Here is a 21952-nt window from a genome sequence, read left to right as displayed (position 1 = left end):
TTTTTGTATTTCACTAATTCATCCTGCAGGCCGGATTGGACCCTTTGGCGGGCCAGTTTTGGCCCCCGGGCCGCATGTTTGGGGTTAAATAGTTTTTCCAGTAACTCACACGGTATAGTATTAAACAGCACCTTCTGTTTGTTTCTTTGACATGGATACGTGGGGAAACACTTCACCTGCCGTGACATTTCGACACTAACACAGATGACTTGTATTTTATCTTAGGCTTTAAAAATTTCTGTTGTGATACAAAGACGTTGCCGACAGCCAATTCAACACTTTGTTTGCTCACATGAATTACTTCCCAGATGTCGCTAAGCACATGGATTTGGATGAGCGCAAGGAACACCCAGAGGTGTGTCTCTATTTTCATGCTCGGTTGAGGAGAGGCGACTTGTCGCACAGTGTCAGAATCCATCAGCCTGTTCCTGACCTAGAATTTTAAGCACAGATCTAATATCTGGGAAAAGAAAACAATGGATGTCTCCATTACTCCCTGGGGCTCTAAAGCCTCAAGAATAGCTCTCCTCTTCTATTCTGCTTGTCTGTTTTCAAGTCAGATGATAAATGTGCATGCTTTGATACAGCTTGAGGATAAAAAGAACGTCAAAAGTCCCAATGGATTCTAAACCAAGGCAACAAGAAAGTAGAATAAAAAGGAATGAGACAAAGATCCAAACTTAATGCAGAGGAGCAGCGTGCTTTATGAAACTAGGCTGTCCTAGTCGTATCCCTGGTCATTTCCAATAACCTTCAAAAGGTAACCTAATTTACTCCTGTTTCCACAAAGAAACTGTTATTCAGTGTGAAGCAGCCGCTGTTTTTTTTTTTTTTTCTTCTCTTTTCATTTTAAACTACCTAATTACCCAGAAACATTGTCTTTTACCGATTCCAAATGTGCAACATAAATGAATAACAGTTCCTGTAGCTTTCAAATTGTCTGTGATCCTTTCCTAATGGCGGTTAATTAATCTTTAGAGGCCAGACAACTGAGCAAAGTGAACATACAAGTGAACTACCAATTCCCCTGTAAACAAATAATTAGCGCTGAAACATATGATTAAATTACCTTACAGGCCGCATCATTTTTTTAATGAGTTTTTCAATCAAAGAAATCAAACATTAAAATGTGATCATTTATACACAAAACTACACTCAAATGTTCACCTTGAATGTAGGTTTTGCTCCAGTAGCAAAAAAAAAAAAAAAAAAAAAAAAAAAAAATTAAAGGGAACCTACATTGTCAAATACCTCACAAATACACAACTGTCATTCTGGGCTGGTTGTATTATAACTGCACTGTTTAAATCAAGATAGGACCATCATGTGTTTAAAAAAGTCCATAGATTGTTTAATACAACATACCATATTCTGAACAATTCAACATCAACAAAATTTTGTTAATTAAAAAAAAAATCTGCATATTACCTTTATTGCACAGAACAATTTGAATGTATTTTCCATAGATTTCTTTTTAGTATCTTTTTTTTTTGTAAAAAGTTGGCTTGGACTACATGATCAGTATAGTCCAGGGTTCAAATAAAAAAAAAAAAAAACAGGAACAGAAACAGAAAACAGAATCCCGAGATCACTCAGGGCCAAAAAAAAAAAAAAAAAAAAAAAAAAAAAAAAAAAAAAAAAAAAAAAGGCTAGGTACAGTAGCCACACTTTGAACGTAGAGAGCATTCATAATCAGCAAGAGGGAGAACCATGAGCCATATCCAGTGTTTTTTTTTTTTTTTTTCCTTTATGCAAAACGGATTACACCAAAGCTGCTTCAGATTGCTCCATGGGTGAAACCATCTGTGTAACTCCAACCATCTGCATATTCAGTCCATACTTCCAGCCCATTACTGTGTCGTTGTCTGTAATGTCATCCATCATAAATAATTTAGCCTTTATCCTCACACACGTTTGCAAAGCCCAGATGTCCACAGTGTGTATTTGAAAAGGTAAGGCTGCAAACCTCATATTTTATATGCAGGACCAACTGGGAGCATAACATGTGGCAGTTCTTTTTTTCCCCCTCTGACGAACATTTCACTGCACATTTCTGGGGAGTATCAAACCTGTAAATGATCCTGGAAGGTATTATTTCCATGGCTTTAATGATGGTGGTGGTGGTGGTGGTGGTAGGGGGGGAGCATCTGCATAAATAAATAATAATTTTTTAAAAAGCAATCTAAATTAAAAAAAAAAAAAAAAAAACACAAAAAAAAGAAAATATTCTACAGCTTGAGGAGCACATTTTATCAGGAAACATGAGCACCACAACTTTAATTTTGTCACAATCATGTTGAGCACAAAATAATACTATTACATAATAGTTTTTGAAATGCAATTTAAAAAGGTCAGGGATTTAGCATTTATAGTATCAAGGTACCCATGCCAGCAATTCAGTTAAACAGTAGAACCTCAGGAAAGATGCCGCCGCTATTGCTGGTAGTCATCAGCTAATTACCAACAACATCTCACATTTCCCTCTGTATCCTTCCCTCAGTTCATGTGGATACACTGTCGAGGTTATATTAGGAAAATCAGGGATGAGTGATGCAGACACTGATATCAGATACCAGGCTGAAAAAGACCATGTATATCAGGGAATGTTTCCAGGGATTAAAAAAAAAATCTCATTAAAAGCCACATGTAACAACTTCATTTTCTGCTACTTTTCAACATTAAACAATACATTTGTAAAAATTATTCTTACATACCTTTTTGTGGATTTTTTTTTTTTTTACACTGCAGTACTGAAAACTGTTATTAGTAATGAAAACTGTAACTGTACTAACGCATTCCTATATTTACTCAATCTATGTGTTTCCGGAGCACTTATATTTGTGTACAATTTGGAAAATTAGTGTTGCAGAATGACACATGTAAACACAATACAGTTGTTGTGACATTCAATTCAACTCATTACAATTTTGTATTCCTGATATTAAACTAATTGTAATTGTACAATTATATATATATCTATATATATATATATTTCTGTCAATTTCTGGGGCATACTCTTTCTTTCATTTAACGTGGCACAGACTCATACATCTGATGAAATACAGAACAGTCAACACTAAAGGAAATGAAAAAAAAAAAGACCATATGTAGCACAGAGCATTTGTGACACTGATGTGTTGTGATAATGATGTGCTTGAAATGGGTTAACATTGTTTAAATGTGCTCATCAACCCATATAAATCTCATATATAACTTGACAACTAACTTCGGAAAAAAAGACAAAAAAAACACTAACACTAAATTAAAAAAAAATACAGACACAAACCAGCAATGGCCAAAATATGATCTGCCCCTCACATTCTGGCGGTTTAAAGATGTTTTTTTTTTTTTTCTTTTCTGATACATTGAATTGAACTGATTATGACAAATCTGCCTTTCGATAATGCCCTCCCAGGCCTTAGAGAAACCAATGACGCTCTGCAGCACTCGGTGTGCTTTCGTTCCCTCTCACGTTAGAAAGTCAAGTCCTCTCAAGTGATTCAGTCAGGGAAAAAAAAACAAAAAAAACATATTACTCTATGTTAACAGACCAGGATCCACAGGTTTGTAAGAGAGGAAAGAAAATGTCTTCTTTTCCCTTAGTCTTATTTTTTAGTTCAAAAATTCATATATTCCACAGATCCATTAAATCATTTTCATGTTAAACTTGCGAGGAGCATCCACTGTGCTGCTGCTAATGCCAGCGTCTGATTTCCGTGGCACATACTCAATTTCAATGTTGTGTTTAGTGTTGCCTTTACCTCTGCTCCACAGGAAGAGCAGTACCAAGCAAAACAAGACGACACCGAGAAAAGAGATGAAGCCCATCGTGGTTGCAATGATCAGCGTCTTTATATCAAAGGGGAAAGGGACGTTGGCTCGCGTACCATTAGCGCCAGTTTCTGTGGGCTGGTTTGAGATAAAGGCAAATGTCTTGTTGGGCTGGTGTGGCCAATCAGGCGAATAGCTATGGATGTGCAGGTGAGCGAGAGAAGTGTCATTTCCACCTGCGTTGCTAGCTATGCACACGTATGTACCATTGTCTTGAATCTGGGCATATCGCACTTCGAGGGTACCATCTGGCAACACAGAGAGCCTTCCAATTGTCTTAGTGGTGATAAACTTTTCTGTGGGGATAGCCACATTATCACTGGAGCAGGATCGCCATCTGCTTGGCAAGCGAAATGAACAATGGCTCCCTCGTCGACAAATTTCTGCTGGGGCTTGCGATCCCTAATTCTGGACTTGCGACACGTAAAGTAGTTAGGCTGTAGGACGTCTGGGAAGTCCTTGAATTCTTTGCCTTGAACAAACTCTGGAGAGGCACAAGTGGGCTGCTGCCTGTTGAAGTTAAGTCTCCAGCGTCTTCGGAAAACCCATAACAGTCGGCAGTCGCAGGCCAAAGGATTATCATACAGAGCGAGGGTTTCCAGGTTGCCAACGGAATGGAAAGCAGATTCCTCTAATGTACTAAGGGAGTTCCCAGACACATTTAAAATCTTCAGGTAGTTCAGACCTCGGAACGAGTAGGGCTCAATCATCGCCAGTCTGCCTCCTACCAGGTGTAATTCCTGCAGACGCAGAAGATCGTGGAGTTTATTTCCCTCAATGGTATGTATTGGGTTATAAGAAAGGTTAAGAAAGCGCAGGTAGACCAAGTGTCGCAGGGCTACGTAAGGAATCGTGGTCAGGTTTGCATTTGCGATGGTCAAGGAGGTGAGATTTAATCCATACAAACAATTTGGAGTCATCGTATCCAGATATGGCCAATTTGCTATTTCCAAGACTTTGAGCCGATAGAGGCGTTTGAAGGAGTAATCCCGTATGACGTTGATATTAAGGTGGCGCAGCCTGAGAGTGATCAAACTGTGGAGGTGGGTAAAAGCCTCTGTCGGAACGGAGGACAAGTTGCACTTTTCAAGACTCAGGTGCTCAAGGCTACTTAGACCATGGAAAGCCCGGTGGGAGATGAAAACCAGATCATTATCACCAACCTCTAAGGACCGAAGGTTGTACAAATCCTGGAACATGTAGTCCAACAGGATGACAATCTTGTTCTCACTTATGTCCAGTTGAGTGAGATTGCTTAGGCCTGTAAATACACCAAGCTGGATCAGCTTCAGCTTGTTGCTCCGGAGTCCCAGTGTCCGCAAGCCGTACAAGTTGTTAAATGCCCCGGGTTCGATGGTAGAGATTGTGTTTTCACTCAGCTCCAGGTGTTCAAGGTTGGGAAAGATGGCAAACTCATCTGGGTTTATGGTTCTAATGCGGTTCTTGCTGAGATCCAGCAGTCGTGTTTCTGCAGGAATGCCCTCTGGGACTGTCATGAGCTTCTTGCGGTGGCACATCACGGATCGCTCTTGAACATTGCACTCGCAGCGGGATGGGCAGCCTGTGGTGGATCCAGACAACACAGTGCCCAGCATCAGGATTAGGATGGGCTGCCAGCAAGCCACCAGGTAGCTGTGCCCAGTCGCTTCCCTGGCCGCCATCTTATCGGTTACCTGGGGAAACACAGGGATATAAAACATAACATTGAGACAAAAAGAACTTTGACTGCAACAATAATCGCTTTGATTTGCTAATATTAACCCTTTCATGCATAGTGGTCACTACAGTGGACAGTTATTCTACAGCTGTTCTCTTGTTACCTCCGCCAAGAGGTATTGTGATCGCTTTGCTTTGTGTTCGTGCATGCATGTTTGTTTGTTTGTCAGCAAGATAACTCAAAAAGTTATGGACAGATTTTCAGGAAATGTTGATACTGGCACAAGGAAGAAATGATTAAATTTTGGTGGTGAACGGGGGGGGGGGGGGGGGGGGGCAGTTTGGTCCAATCAGAGGGAGGAGTGGACTCGCATCATGAACACAAATGAAGGAAAAAATGAACAAAATGCATAAAAATGAAGAAAATATCAAAATTAAATGAACACAAATGAAGAAAATAATGAACAAAATGCACAAAAATGAAGAAAATATCAAAATTAAATGAACACAAATGAAGAAAATAATGAACAAAATGCATAAAAATGAAGAAAATATCAAAATTAAATGAACACAAATGAAGAAAATAATGAACAAAATGCACAAAAATGAAGAAAATATCAAAATTAAATGAACACAAATGAAGAAAATAATGAACAAAATGCACAAAAATTAAGAAAATATCAAAATTAAATGAACACAAATGAAGAAAATAATGAACAAAATGCACAAAAATGAAGAAAATATAAATATTGAACAAAATTAAGAAAAATGAATAGAAAAACACAATGGAGAAAAATGAAGAAAAATGAAGAAAATATAAAAACAAAATGAACAAAACTGAAGAAAATATGAACAAAATGAAGAAAAATGAAGAGAATATTGAACAAAATGAACAAAAATGAATATAAAACAAAATGAAGAAAAATTAAGAAAACGATGAACAAAATGAAGAAAAATGAAAATATAAAACCAAAATGAAGAAAATAATGAACAAAATGAACAAAAATGAAGAAAATATAAAACTAAATGAAGAAAAAGGAAGAAAATAATGAACAAAATGAAGAAATGTTTGTCTTTGTTTTAGTGTAAAAAAAAAAAAAGAAAAAAAAAAGTTAAATTATGAAAATACTTACTTTTATAAACTATCCAAATAAATAAATAAATGAAAAAAATGAAATTTGAATTGAAATGTAATTGTAATTGTAATTTGAAATGTAAGAAAATTTAGTGCAATTGTAACTATTATTCCTCAACTTATCATTTCTACATGTGCATTATGGATCAGATCTACAAAGACACTAAACACTGAGGAACAGGCAGAAAAATTGTTAAAACTGTGCTGAATTTTCTTTACACATTTCAGGTTGTTCATATTTGTTCAGGTTGTTGACATTTTAGTGTTACAGGATAGTTTGTAAATGTAAATATTTTCATAATTTAATGTTATTTTTTGCACTAAAACAAAGGGAAAAAAATAAGTTGTTGATTCTAGATTTTTTTTGGCTTAATTCAAGATTTTTTTACTTAATTGAAGATTTTTTATTTTTTATTTTTTTGCTTAATTCAAGATTTTTTTTAACTTAATTGAAGATTTTTTTTGTGTGGCTTAATTCAAGATTTTTTGCTAAATTTGACCGTTTTTTTTTTTTTTTTTTAGCTTAATTGAAGATGTTTTTACTTAATTGAAGTTTTTTTTTTTTTGGCTTAATTGATTTTTTTTTTTTTACTTAATTGAAGTTTTTTTTTTTTTTTTTTGGCTTAATTTAAGATTTTTTCCTTAATTCAAGCTGTTTTTTTTTTTTTTTTGCTTAATTCAAGATTTTTTTTTTAACTTAATTGAAGATTTTTTTTGTGGCTTAATTCAAGATTTTTTGCTAAATTTGACCTTTTTTTTTTTTTTTTTAAGCTTAATTGAAGATGTTTTTACTTAATTGAAGATTTTTTTTGGCATAATTGAAATTTATTTTTACTTAATTGAAGATATATATATTTTTTGTGGCTTAATTTAAGATTTTTTCCTTAATTCAAGCTGTTTTTTTTTTTTTTTTTTTTTTTCTTAATTCAATTTAAGACTGTGGGATTTTTGCACTTGGCAAAAACATCCCAGGGGCCGAACTGGACCCTTTAGCGGGCTGCGTGTTTGACACCCCTGAGTTTGACCATAAGGGATTATCCAAAACAAGGAGCTACTTTATAATGAAATAAACATTGGAATGGCAATCAATTAAAATTCACTCTTTGATGGGACATTATTGTGTTTTGACCCATTAAGGTTCTCATAATTCATGCATAAAAATGAAATAAATGTACATGAACGCTGACAAAAACATCAAATAAAGTTGTACGATGTGTCACTTTTATATGACAGCGATAGAGTTATTTTAAACGTGCATCATTCTGATAAAAACCCTAATCACTGACAAGGGAAACTCCACTATTCAGTTCATTTAAACACTTTATTGTCGCCTTTGAAGCTGTTTTTTTTTTTTTTTTTTTTTTTTCTGTACGCTTGTTCTGTTAAATGTGACGAAATAGATGCTATTTCCATGTGACACAGTTTTACAGTGAACGGTAAGTATGAGTCCTGCTGCAATATTCATGCCACATAGGCGAGATGAATAGTGGTGGGAGGTCACAGGGAATAAGGTATGTGCTTGCATAATTGAGAACGCTGACAGCTTTGCATTTTGCATTGTTCACTTTTATACACAAAACCTCCAAAGGTATTTCAAATGCAAGGAGCGTCTGTGAATGTAACGCATTAATGCAGACCTATTTGAAAAAAATGGCAAAATCGAAGACCCTATAATATTGGTAATCTACATACACTGTAAAAAATAACCGTAAAATTAACACCGAAACGTTGTAAAATTGCAACATAGATAGATAGATAGATAGATAGATAGATAGATAGATAGATAGATAGATAGATAGATAGATAGATAGATAGATAGATAGATAGATAGATAGATAGATTCTTTATTGTCATCACACATGATTATACAATGAAATTTAATTTAACAGCAACCCCTGCCATGGCAGATAAAAGCATAAATACAAACAAAATAGATTTAAAGTATAAAACTACAAATATATAGATAGTAAATAAAGTTAAAATAGGAATATACAAAAGGTACAGAAATGTGCCAAAAAAAAGGACAATGTCTTTAGCTGAAGATATTATTATTATTATTATTATTATTATTATTATTATTATTATTATTATTATTATTATTATTATTATTATTATTACCCTATAATATTGGTAATCTACACACACTGTAAAAAATGACCGTAGAATTAACACCAAAACGTTGTAAAATTGCAACATAGATAGATAGATAGATAGATAGATAGATAGATAGATAGATAGATAGATAGATAGATAGATAGATAGATAGATAGATAGATAGATTTACTTTATTAATTAGAAATTCAAAATATGGTCACTGCTCCACAGAAACAGTCACAACCACAGCAACAATAAATAAATAAATTCACAGTATAAATAGCTAAAAATGAGTTAAATTAAAAAGAAAAGTACAATTAAAAAGACAAAATGTGTGTTCTACCTAACACATAAAACACAACACGAACAAAACATGAATAGATTTTTATGTTAACGATTAAATCAAATATAGCTGTAGTTTTTACAGGAAGAGTGTGTGAACAAAACCAGATTTATATGTAGACATTATGTTTTTCTATTGTTTTGAGAAAATTAAACTGTAAATTGAAAAAAAAAAGATTTTTTGGCAGATTTTTTTTTTTTTTTTTTTTTGCTTAATTCAAGATTTTTTTTTGCTTAATACAAGCAAAAAAAAAAAAAAAAATCTGCCAACAGAACAAGTGAAATTATCGTGGTAAAATTTCTTGAAATAAGATTTTCAAGATCTGTTGTCTAAAAATAAGTTCTTATATCTCACTTACAAGTTACTCTTTAGGTGATTATGTCTTATTTTAAGTGTGATGAGATATTTTGACTAGAAATGAGAAAAATACACTTGGTAAGATTAGGATTTTTTGCAGTGCAGTAGGGCCTGGTGGCTTTGTAAAGTGCTTTGAGCACCATGAAGGTGTATAAAATGCACTATATACACTGTTAAAAAAAAAAAAAAAAGAAGAAAAACAGTAATAAAACGATGTTATTCCGGCAGCTGGGTGCCGAAAAAAGACTGTAAAATAACAAAAAAATAACCATCTCATAAAAATGCGGTAATTTTCCATAATTAAAATACAGTTTTTTGCCTTAACTTTACATGAGATTTTGCTTTTTTGTTTTTTTTTTTTACTTTTTAATGTTTAATAAAGAATATTTACATGTATTAAAACAATCTAATTACCTATATATATATACATATATATATATAATTTTCAATGAGACTAAGTTGTACAATCTACTGATAAAAACTGCATTTGGACAGTTTATCAGTGCTTATACATGTTATACATTCACAAAAATACATTTATTCAACATTTTTGTTGTGAAACCTCCTGTAATTACACAAAATATTTGTCAATTAACAAACAAGTCTTGTTGAACTTACAGAACAAATACTTCTTTTATGGGTAATTGTCAGTAATTTTATCTCATTTTATTTATTTATTTTTTTTACAGTATTAAACTTTAAAATAACAGTTTAATCTCATAAATAGAAAAGAAATATTTGTGAAATTACGATACATTTGCAAATGTATTTTAACTGTATATATCTCTGAAAAAAGAGAAAAAATTCTTTTAAAAAAATTACAATTTTTGGTTATTCACAATCAGTTTTTTCGTGTTATGTTACATTTGACGTGTTAAATCACAGTCTATTTTTGTCATTTCATTGATATTTTTCTGTCTCTTAAAAATACAGGAAAAATCTGTAACATCAGATTAGTTGCATTAAAAATGTTTTTATTTCATAGTTTTCACACAGTATATCAATAAATACGTTTCTTCATTTTGAAAATTAAATACATGGTGTCCAGCTGAAAGGACATTTTTGCAACTCCATGAAAAATAGGTTAAAAAAAATGTTAATCGCATAGTTTTTTCAATGCCTAGAGGAATAAAAACACTTAAGAAAAAAAAAAAAAAGTTAAGGCTCTCATAATTCATGCATGAAAGGGTTAATCTCATAAATAGAAAAGAGATATTTGTGAAATTATGATACATTTGCAATGTATTTTAACTGTATTTTTCTGTGAAAAAAGAAAAAAAATTCTTTAAAAAAAAATGAAATTTTTTGGTTATGAACAGTTACAGTTTTTTTGTGTTATTTTATATTTGACGTGTAAAATCACAGTCTGTTTTTGTCATTTCATTGATATTTTTCTGTATCTTTAAAATACAGGAAAAATCTGTAACATCAGATTAGCTGCATTAAAAATGTTTTTATTTCATAGTTTTCACACAGTATATCAATAAATACGTTTCTTCATTTTGAAAATTAAATACATGGTGTCCAGCTGAAAGGACATTTTTGCAACTCCATGAAAAATAGGTTAAATCGCGTAGTTTTTTCAATGCCTAGAGGAATAAAAACACTTAAAAAAAAAAAAAGGCTCTCATAATTCATGCATGAAAGGGTTAATCTCATAAATAGAAAAGAGATATTTGTGAAATTATGATACATTTGCAAATGTATTTTAACTGTATTTTTCTGTGAAAAAAGAAAAAAAAAATTCTTTAAAAAAAAATGAAATTTTTTGGTTATAAACAGTTACAGTTTTTTTGTGTTATTTTATATTTGACGTGTAAAATCACAGTCTGTTTTTGTCATTTCATTGATATTTTTCTGTATCTTTAAAATACAGGAAAAATCTGTAACATCAGATTAGCTGCATTAAAAATGTTTTTATTTCATAGTTTTCACACAGTATATCAATAAATACATTTCTTCATTTCGTAAATGAAATACATGGTGTCCAGCTGAAAGGACATTTTTGCAACTCCATGAAAAATAGGTTAAAAAAATGTTAATCGCGTAGTTTTTTCAATGCCTAGAGGAATAAAAACACTTAAAAAAAAAAAAAAAGGCTCTCATAATTCATGCATGAAAGGGTTAATCTCATAAATAGAAAAGAGATATTTGTGAAATTATGATACATTTGCAAATGTATTTTAACTGTATTTTTCTGTGAAAAAAGAAAAACATTTCTTTTAAAAAATTGAAATTTTTTGGTTATAAACAGTTACAGTTTTTTCATGTTATTTTATATTTGACGTGTAAAATCACAGTCTATTTTTGTCATTTCATTGATATTTTCCTATATCTTAAAAATCAAGAAAAATCTAAAATAAACAGTGAAAATTCTGTTAAATTACAATTTTTTATTTATTTTTTACAGTGTAAGTGCAGACCATTCAAATTATACACATTTAAAATCTACATGTTACTCTGTAAATGTGTTACGATTTGATGTGTTTTTTTTAATAGTATTGTTCTGACAACCACAGCTGCCAGCAACAGGATTTTTTTTTTTTTTTTTACAGTGTACATCTTGCTTTGCACATTCATTGTACATGCTGTGGCATCCTCTACGCTATTTCCGTCGCACACTTTGCACAGGATCAATCCATTCAGTCCTACCATCCTGATATGAACTGAATGGGTGCAGCTTCAAGTGGAATTAAGAGCATTTTTCACATGGTAATCCAATTCATGCTGTGTCACATACACATATGCTGTCCACATCTGCACTTTGTACCGGTACCACAGTTTAGTCTTCCTTTTTCTACTCTCTGAATTGTCTGTGTGAGTTTTCTAAAAAAAAAAAAAAAAAATGGTAGGGGGTAGGAGGAGGATGCAATCAAAGACTGATGGTGTCAAGTGTGATGCATGTTCTGTGGTTGACACTCAGCTCCTGCCATCTTTTATGATAAAATATAGACCGTATACCACCAGGGGATTGGATACAGAGAGATAAATACAGGGTTTTAAGAGCAAAATAACAAACCATATTTAATTTCAATGCCATCTGTTAGAAAGCCTCCAACCCTCCAATAATGAAGCAATTACCCATTAATTTGATAATTACAGAAATGCTATTTATATGCAAAGAACCAAATGGCACAAGGGATGTAGTGTGTAGAGAACATGGGATCCTTTTATGCTATGATTTGCATACAATGATTACACTGATTGTTAATATTTTAAAGGTATAAGGTGCTCCGTAGGCAAATGCAAATAAACTTAAAGTGTAATGACCTATGAATTATTTAACAGAACTTAAAGACCTTATTTGCAACATTCATGCGCGCGGTTAAAATGCACTTCACAGACCAAAATGAAATGTGTAAGGAAAAAAAAAAAAAAAAAAAAAACACAAACAAAATCCTTCACAACTAATTTCACACTCATCCTAAAATACTTCTCTGGGGGATTTCTGTCTATGTGTGATGGCTGTTGTCACAATACATAACGTTTTGTCGGCGCTACGCAGTTTCGTCTCTGCTCTAAATTTGCTTTAAAGTCAATCGCCGAGCGCTCACGTGACGCCTTGTCCTCATTTTAAGAGGGTTCACGGAGAGGGGTAATTCACGGTTCTTGTGCTTCAGCAGATTCCACGAGCCTTATTACATGTGACAGATTAAGACAGTATCTGACATTAATGGCGGAGTGACACGTTACTGCTGTTTCGGTCACAACTAGTCATTGAACCAATAGACGACTGGACATCGGACTGATCGAAATATAGGGGGGTGGGGGGGAGGGGGGGACGGATAGGATTGATTCGCTCAATTTCATTTTATTTCTATTAAGGTCAAAGTTCAAACTGGGAATTGGATGATACCCGCTGTAATAAAGGTAAACTAAATTATGTCACTACTGCTCAGGTTATTGTGTGTCTGAGATGCACTGAAAAATGCAGTTTGCAGCCATACTTGTTCTTTCTATATACACTGAACAAAAATATAAATGCACGACTTTTGTTTTTGCTCCCATTTTTCATGAGCTGAACTCAAAGATCTAAAACTTTTTCTATGTACATAAAAGGCCTATTTCTCTCAAATATTGTTCATAAATTTGTCTAAATCTGTGTTAGTGAGCACTTCTCCTTTGTCCTTTGCTGAGATAATCCATCCACCTCACAGGTGTGGCATATCAAGATGCTGATTACACAGCAGGATTATTGCACAGGTGTGACTTAGGCTGGCCACAATAAAAGGCCACTCTAAAATGTGCACTTTTACTGTATTGGGTGGTCCAGGGGGGTCAGAAAACCAGTCAGTATTTGGTGTGACCACCATTTTCCTCGCACAGTCTTCTTCATGAATTCTCTGAAACAGCTTTGGAGATGGCTTATGGTAGAGAAATGAACATTCAATTCACAGGCAAAAGCTCTGGTGGAGATTCCTGAAGTCAGCATGACCATTGCATATTCCCTCAAAACTTGTGACATCTGTGGTATTGTGCTGTGTGATAAAACTGCACATTTTGGAGTGGCTTTTTATTGTGGCCAGCCTAAGGCACACCTGTGCAAAAATCATGCTGTCTAATCAGCATCTTGATATGCCACACCTGTGAGGTGGATGGATTATCTCAGCAAAGAAGAAGTGTTCACTAACACAAATTTAGACAGATTTGTGAAGAATATTTGAGAGAAATAAACCTTGTGTGTACACAGAAAAAGTTTTAGATCTTTGAGTTCAGCTCATGAAAAATGGGAGCAAAAACAAAAGTCGTGCATTTATATTTTTGTTCAGTATAGTTTAAAGCAGGGGTCTCAAACATGCGGCCCGGGAGCCAAATGCGGCCCGCCAAAGGTTCCAATGCGGCCCCTGGGATGGATTTGCAAAGCGTAAAAATTCCACAGTCAAGGCTGTGGAAATCATTTTAGTTCAGGTTCCACATACAAACCAATATGATCTACAGTAAAATAATAACATAATAACCTACAAAAAATAATCACTCCATATTTTCTTCTTGGTTTGATGTGAAAAATTTTTTACACTACACTTATAAATAATGACAACTTCAATTTTTTGTCCTTTTTTTAGTGCAAAAAATAACATTAAATTATGAAAATATTAACATTTACAAACTATCCTGTAACAATAAAATGTGAATAACCTGAACAAATATGAACAACCTGAAATGTCTAAAGAAAATTAAGCACAATTTTAACAGTTTTCTGCCTGTTACTCAGTGTTTAGTATCTTTGTAGATCCAATCCATACTGCACATGTAGAAATGATAAATTGAGGCATAATATTGTTAAAATTGCGCTTATGTTTCTCAAGAAATTTCAGCTTTTTCAGGTTATTCATATTTGTTTTGTTTGGACAGTTCATAAAAGTAAGTATTTTCATAATTTAATGGTTTTTTTTTTTGCACTAAAACAAAAACAAAAAATTGGAGTTGTCATTATTTATAGGTTATTATGTTATTATTTTACTGGTGCGGCCCACTGGATATCAAATCAGGTTGAATGTGACCCCTGAAAGAAAATGAGTTTGAGACCCTTGGTTTAAAGCATACTAATCCAGCAGGGGTGTAAGAAAATATCACAATATATCGCGATATTTCACTTCATACTGTATCGATATCAAAAAGCACCATATCGATATTTTTAGGTATTTATTCACATGACATGGCAGAGGTTCACTTTTGTTTTCTGTTTTTCCAGCTCTTTTAAATCTATATTCATGGGTATTTTGTTTTGTTTTTTGTACACAACAAAAGTACTATTGTGATTCTGCAGGTCATAAAGTTTTTTTTTTATTTTTATTTTTTATTGATAATGCTGTTTTGTTAACCCTTTCATGCACGAATTGAGAACCTTAATCAAAATTTTTTCCTGAGTGTTTTTATTCCTCTTTAGGCATGAAAAAAAAACAAAACAAGAAAACAATGCAATCAAAAATTTTCTTCTGAAAAATAAATAATAATAATTTAAAAAATAACAATAATAATTAAAAAAAAAATAAATAAAAATACATAAAAAATATAATATTGAAAAAAAAACAACAACTATTTTTCATGAAGTTGCAAAAATGTCCACTCAGCTGGACACCACATGTTTAATTTTTGACACACAGAAACATGTATTTACTGATAAACTGTGTGAAAACTATGGGGAGGGCTTGTGATTCTGAGGCTTTATGCTCAGGAGAGATCTACATAATGTTACCAATTCATGCCAGAAAAGATATGTAGTGTCTTAAAACTTTAATAAAGATATGTGTAAAAAACAACAACGAAAAGAAAAACAAAATCCATTAATATACAAGAGAACAGCTGTGGAATCCACTGTCCACTGTAATGAGCAGTGTGCATGAAAGGGTTAAATAATGGATAATTCAAGCATCCTAAAATCACTTTTTATTGTCTGAAACAGGCAAATGTTTTGTTTTTTTTTATTGGGAATGCAAAAAAATAATGTTCTGATGTCGGAGGATTCAGGGACTGAACACTATGTATTCTTTTTGCAATAGAATACGAACATTTACACAGGATCTTAAACTGTAATGTCTGTCAAATATTTTTTATTTATGTATTTATTTGAGTGTTTTTTTGGTACCGGTAAAGCAACATGTTAAATCTTTAATTCATCCAAACGCTGCACTATAAGTTTTTCCAGGAAATAATCTTTTAAAAAAAGAAACAAAACAAAAAATATCACCTTGTTAACAGTATCTTGATATATCGTGATATATCATATTGTGAGCCTAGTATTGTGATTTGTATTGCATCGCCAGATTCTTGTCAATACACAGCCCAATAATCCAGTAAACCCTAAGCACACACTGAAATGCTTTGTATGGCATATTAAGACACTAAGAAGAAGCAGTGACCTGATCAGAAGCTTACAGTTCCATCTGTCACCCTCTATCATGTGGCTATTGCATATTGGATATCACTTGATGAGATGCTATTATGTCTAATTCTATTAACAGTGACACTTAAGTCCATCGGGAAAGTGATCAAATCACAATCCCTTGTTGGTAAAGCTTTCCGTCTGCAACTTCAGCAGGTTATATGCCCTTGCAGTCATCTGGACATCATCAGAGAATAACACTGGGCTTTATTAGAGAATCAAAATCAGGATTATTAGTGGTGCAACAGTACAGGTAGGCCACAGTTGGCCCTGTACCTCGGTTTTTGGGCCTCGGCTTTGTTTTGTGCATAAAGAGAACTTCTTTTGTCTCCCAAAATTATATTTTTGTTTGTTGGCAAAAACTGAATTTCACAGTAGAAACAAATAATATCATTGTACTGAATAAAATAACACTTCCTGTCCTGAACAATAGAACCCTTCCTTATCTTTGACTACTCGCATACAGCAGAGGTGATTTCTCATAGACTGCAAGGGAAGCTCGGCTACCCCTGGAATTATGAAAATTAAATGGTTAAATATGTTCGGTTGTGTTGACATTTCATTGACTACAAATGTGTTAGAACACGTTCATCTCACAGACGAGTTCGTTCAGAATCAGCTTTATCACAAACCAACAGACTCGATGTTGTTCACTTCTCATACATTCTCGTTGCGCTGTTTTCTCATTCGATCTCTGCTCAGTGCATTTGTCCGTAGACGCTCAGCGTCCATGCACTTCAATGGGACTGAGTGGAACAGTTTTTTTCATTGCCTCAAAACTGGACGGTAATTGGATAAATGCCACCATGTTGTCCCGCCCCTGGACGCTCGGCGTCTCTGGGGGTGAATGGAGCTGTGGGCGGAGCTCGGCTGGGCTGGACGCTGGGCTTCCACGTGCTGATTGGAGGATCAGTTGAAAGGCTGAATCCCGTTTGATTGACAGCTATTTTCAGATCTACTCCTTCACTGACACAGTTCAGTTTAATACCGTCGCACATTCTGCTGTGAAATCGAGAGAGAAACCACTACGAAATTACTCGTTCATTTCTTGCACTGTAAATAAAACACACTCATTGGACTTCCTTGTTTCAATTTAACATAATTTCAACATTTTCTGGTTTCAGTTCCATAATTTAATCATTTCTTGTTCGAGTTTAATTTTGTTTTGTAGATAGTTAAATCAATCATACTGTTGGCTAGGTCGGAGTGAACTAGCTATCAAGTCCCTGGAAAAGACGCCAACTTGGTGCGATAAGGTCACTAAACATTTTCTTAAAAAGGAACGGAGGGCTGAATTCATGTTTAAATAACTTGATAATTTTTTTGATGTAACCCGACAATGAGCTTCCCCTGTCTGAAAGAAGAGCAGCCACCACTTGTATACAGTCATATAAAACAGACATGTGCACACAAAAGGCCCAAAGGTTTTTTTTTTTTTAAATAAATAAATACGTGTTCTGCCTAGGGATGTAAAAGAAAATAGCCGTATAAAAACACCACAGTTATCTACTGTACGCATTTCCTTGTAATAACGTGTTGTAGTACTTTAAAGTGAGTTACTGTCTAGACAATGTGTTTAATCACGGGTCAGGTCGGGTTGCGGCTCTAATGTGGAACAGTGGTGGACCTGTGCAGGAAGTCTAAAACCGCTTCTCTGTCTGCTGTCTCAAAGACTTCGCCGCCAACACGAAATCAATTCCAAAACCGAAAACCTGCAGTGCTTAAAGGTGGACTGTCCTGTGCAGGGTGGACTGAACAGTACATAGTTTTTCCGCTGCACCCTAATGATTACATTACTAATGCGTTCTAATTTATCCGCTGTTGTGTATTTGTACATGCTGTACCGCATTTGTCCAGCAGTCACCGCCACAGCATTCTGGCCATAGCAATGTGATTGTAAGGTATTCCAAAATGACTAATATCTCCCAAAATATTGGTCCTATCAACTTGCCGTTTTCGCTAGTCTGTTCCTTGACCAAAACTACAAATAAAAGCCAAACTGCAGCAGTCAGCTCTTTCTGGATTTTGTGTGAATCCCCGGACTCACACACACACACACACACACACACACACAGAGGCCACGTGGCTTTTATAATATAGATAACATGCTTGTTCCTAAAGCCAGCACAGTTGTTTCTTTTTAATTCATGCCGTTGTGGATCAATTTTCATCAAAGATCTCCTTCAACATTTATTGCACATGACTTGAGCACTGAATATACAGGGACGCAAGTAAAGACAGGGACACATTAACATGAAGAATGCCATCCACGGATAAACATTTGCCGCTCGGTTTTGTTAATCATCTGCCGTTATCATTCCCTTGCAGGCGTATAGCTTGAATGCAGTTCTTCATTCCAATCAGCACTCCAGTGAGCTTCCAGAGAATTACATTAATTGAGGTGAAGTGAGAGGGGGCGTGCTTCTTAAAGGAATAAATGTGGTTGAGGGAAGGTAAAACAACAGTACTCAATAAATGATGACCCACTGGTCCAAGTCCAGTGATACATAGATCAATGAATGGTGAGATGAATGTCTCTGTGAGAGCGTCCACAGGGATGCTGCTGTTGAGGCTTTATATTAGAAAAGGATGGTGTTTTGTGTTCTCAATTAGTGGAAAAATGTAATCTCAGTGGATTTATGATCATGATCAAATGAAAAGCGAAAATAAATTCAATTTTCCCTTTGTATAAATTAATGGTATTCTGTATTCTGTGTATTTGTGGAGGGGTAATACACTACAAACAAAAAGTGAAGGATTCTTTTTTTTTGGTCTTTTTTTTGTTGTCATTTTTGCCTTTTGTAAATAAAACTATGTCTGGTCATTAAAAAAAGTGTTTCAATTCAATTCACACCAAAAAAGTAGTAAGTGCTGTGAAAGAATCCCAACTGAAAAAAAAAAAAAAAAAAAAAACTCAAAGAAATTAATAATATCCTTAACTTTACACTACAAGAGCTAATGCACTACAAACAAAAAGTTAAGTATCTATCTATCTATCTATCTATCTAGATAGATAGATAGATAGATAGATAGATTATATATATATATATATATATATATATATATATATATATATATATATATATATATAATTTTTTTTTTTTTTTTTTTTGGTCTTTTTTTGTCTTTTTTTGTCATTTTTAACATTTGTAAATAACACTATGTCTGGTCATTAAAAAATGTGTTTCAATTCAATTCACACACAAAAAAAGTAAAAAGTAAGAATCCCAACTGAAAAAACAAACAAACAAAAAAACTCAAAGAAATTAATAATATCCTTAACTTTACACTACAGAGAGCTAATACACTACAAGCAAAAAGTTAAGTATATATATATATATATATATATATATATATATATATATATATTTTTTTTTTTTATTTTTTTTTTTTTTTAATTAATTTTTTTTTTTTTTGGTCTTTTTTTTTGTCTTTTTTTTGTCTTTTTTTGTCATTTTTAACATTTGTAAATAAAACTTTGTCTGGTCATTAAAAAAATGTGTTTCAATTCAATTCACACACAAAAAATGTAAAAAGTGCTGTGCAAGAATCTCTACTAAAAAAAAAAAAAAGCTCAAAAAATTAACAATATCCTTAACTTTTTGTTTGCACTGTAGGTGTATATGTTACACATTTAGGTTAAACCAACTATTTCCAACTGTTGAACAGATTCTCTTTAAAGAAATTATTCAAAAGAATAAACTGCAACTCTTCAAATTTCAAGATTGAAACTATAATAGTTCGAAAAATCTTCAGCGATTTAGGAATTTTTGCATCTGATCATTTGATCCTGACAGTTCCTAATCTCAGGGGATTTATGACCATGATCAAATGAAAAGTGAAAAAAAAAATCTATTTTACCTTTGTATAAATTAATAGTATTTTGTATTTTGTGTATTTGTGGAGAGCTAATACACTACAAACAAAAAAATTAAGGATTTTTTTTTTTGTCTTTTTTAACATTTGTAAATAAAACTGTCTGGTCATTAAAAAAATGTGTTTCAATTCAATTCACACACAAAAAAGTAAAAAGCGCTGTGCAAGAATCCCAACTGAAAAAAACAAAACAAAAAAAAAAAAACTCAAAAATTAACAATATGCTTAACTTTTTGTTTGTAGTGTAGGTGTATGTGTCACACATTTAGGTTAAACCAACTATTTCCAACTGTTGAACAGATTCTCTTTAAAGAAATTATCCAAAAGAATAAACCGCAACTCCTCAAATTTCAAGGTTGAAACTATAATTTATGACCATGATCAAATGAAAAGTGAAAATAAATTCAAATTTCCCTTTGTATAAATCAATAGTATTCTGTATTTGTGGAACATAATAGGCGTATGAGTCACACATTTAGGTTAAACCGACTACAACAGATTATTTTTAAATAAATTATTCACAAAGAATAAACTGCAACTCTTCACATTTCAAGGCTGAAACTATAATAGGTCTAAAAAGTCTTTAGCGATGGAGGGATTTTTACATCTGATCACTGTTTGATCCTGACAGTTCCGACAACAGTTCATTTGTTCGACACACAATCCTTTTCCAAAGCCACAACTTTCAGTATCTAGTTTCTTTGAGTCGGATCAGATTCCTTTATGAACTTTTCAACTTTTTTTATTTTTTTTATTTACACTAACTTGATATTAATTCAGTGTTTTTTTGTTTTTTTTCTTAAGGTTTTCTGCAACTTGTGGCTTGTACACACACAACATGGTGCCCTGAAATCCATCTAAATGAGGCTGTCAGTCATCATTACGTTCTCCACAATAAGAACAATCACGTGTAATTGAAGAGAGGCATTGTTAACGCCTAACAATCGCCCGAAGCTTTAGTTTACCTGTCACAAGACATTACTCTGAGCTCCTTGTTAAATACCACGGTTAAATACCTGTAAGCTTCTGGAAAATCCCTGAGATGATGCTGACATTATCTGTGATACAAAGTGTTAAAAGCCGGTAAAGCCCATTCCCCTACAAAGTCCTTAGTCAGCTGGATGACTAATCCTGAATGGACAGAACCAGCTGCTGATTTTATTTACATGACTTTCACATTATGAGGGACGTCCTATCCTCATACACCCCCTAAAGTACGGAAAACAAATATATATACATGATGTTTGGCTATTATATCACTGTTATTATAAGTAGCAGTAGCAGTAGTTGGAGGAGCAGCAGCATACATAGTAGTTCTTGTTGTAAAGTCATAATAATAATAATAATAATAATAATAATAATAATAATAATAATAATAATAATAATAATAATAATAATAATAACAACAACAACAATAATAATGATAATAATAATAATAATAAATTGGATTTATAAAGCATTTTTCATTCAATCTCAATAATAATAACAACAACAACAACAACAACAATAATAATAATAATAATAATAATAATAATAATAATAATAATAATAATAATACCAACAACAACAACAACAACAGCAACAATAATAATAATAGCAGTAATAATAATAATAATAATAATAATAATAATAATAATAATAATAATAATAATAATTTGGATTTATAAAGCATTTTTCATTCAATCTCAATAATAATAATAATAATAATAATAATAATAATAATAATAATAATAATAATAATAATAATACCACCACCACCACCACCACCAGCAACAAC

General features: G+C 33.0%; 1 protein-coding gene across 1 annotated transcript in view; it reads right to left on the bottom strand.

Annotated features, from left to right (window-relative positions):
- Positions 1–1694: 1694 nt before the first annotated feature.
- The window catches only part of lingo1a (leucine rich repeat and Ig domain containing 1a), an 82145-nt gene continuing 61887 nt past the window's right edge, over positions 1695–21952 (bottom strand). The window contains 2 exon segments of the mRNA XM_030136349.1: positions 1695–4130; positions 4133–5504. Of these exon segments, the coding sequence (XP_029992209.1) occupies positions 3646–4130; positions 4133–5492 (1845 nt within the window). The 5' untranslated portion in view covers positions 5493–5504 and the 3' untranslated portion in view covers positions 1695–3645.

This window comes from Sphaeramia orbicularis, chromosome 6 (assembly GCF_902148855.1).
Source record: "Sphaeramia orbicularis chromosome 6, fSphaOr1.1, whole genome shotgun sequence".
Classification (NCBI taxonomy): domain Eukaryota; kingdom Metazoa; phylum Chordata; class Actinopteri; order Kurtiformes; family Apogonidae; genus Sphaeramia; species Sphaeramia orbicularis.
The sequence above is the reverse complement of the archived record's forward strand: the minus strand, read 5'-3'. Positions and strand labels throughout refer to the sequence as shown.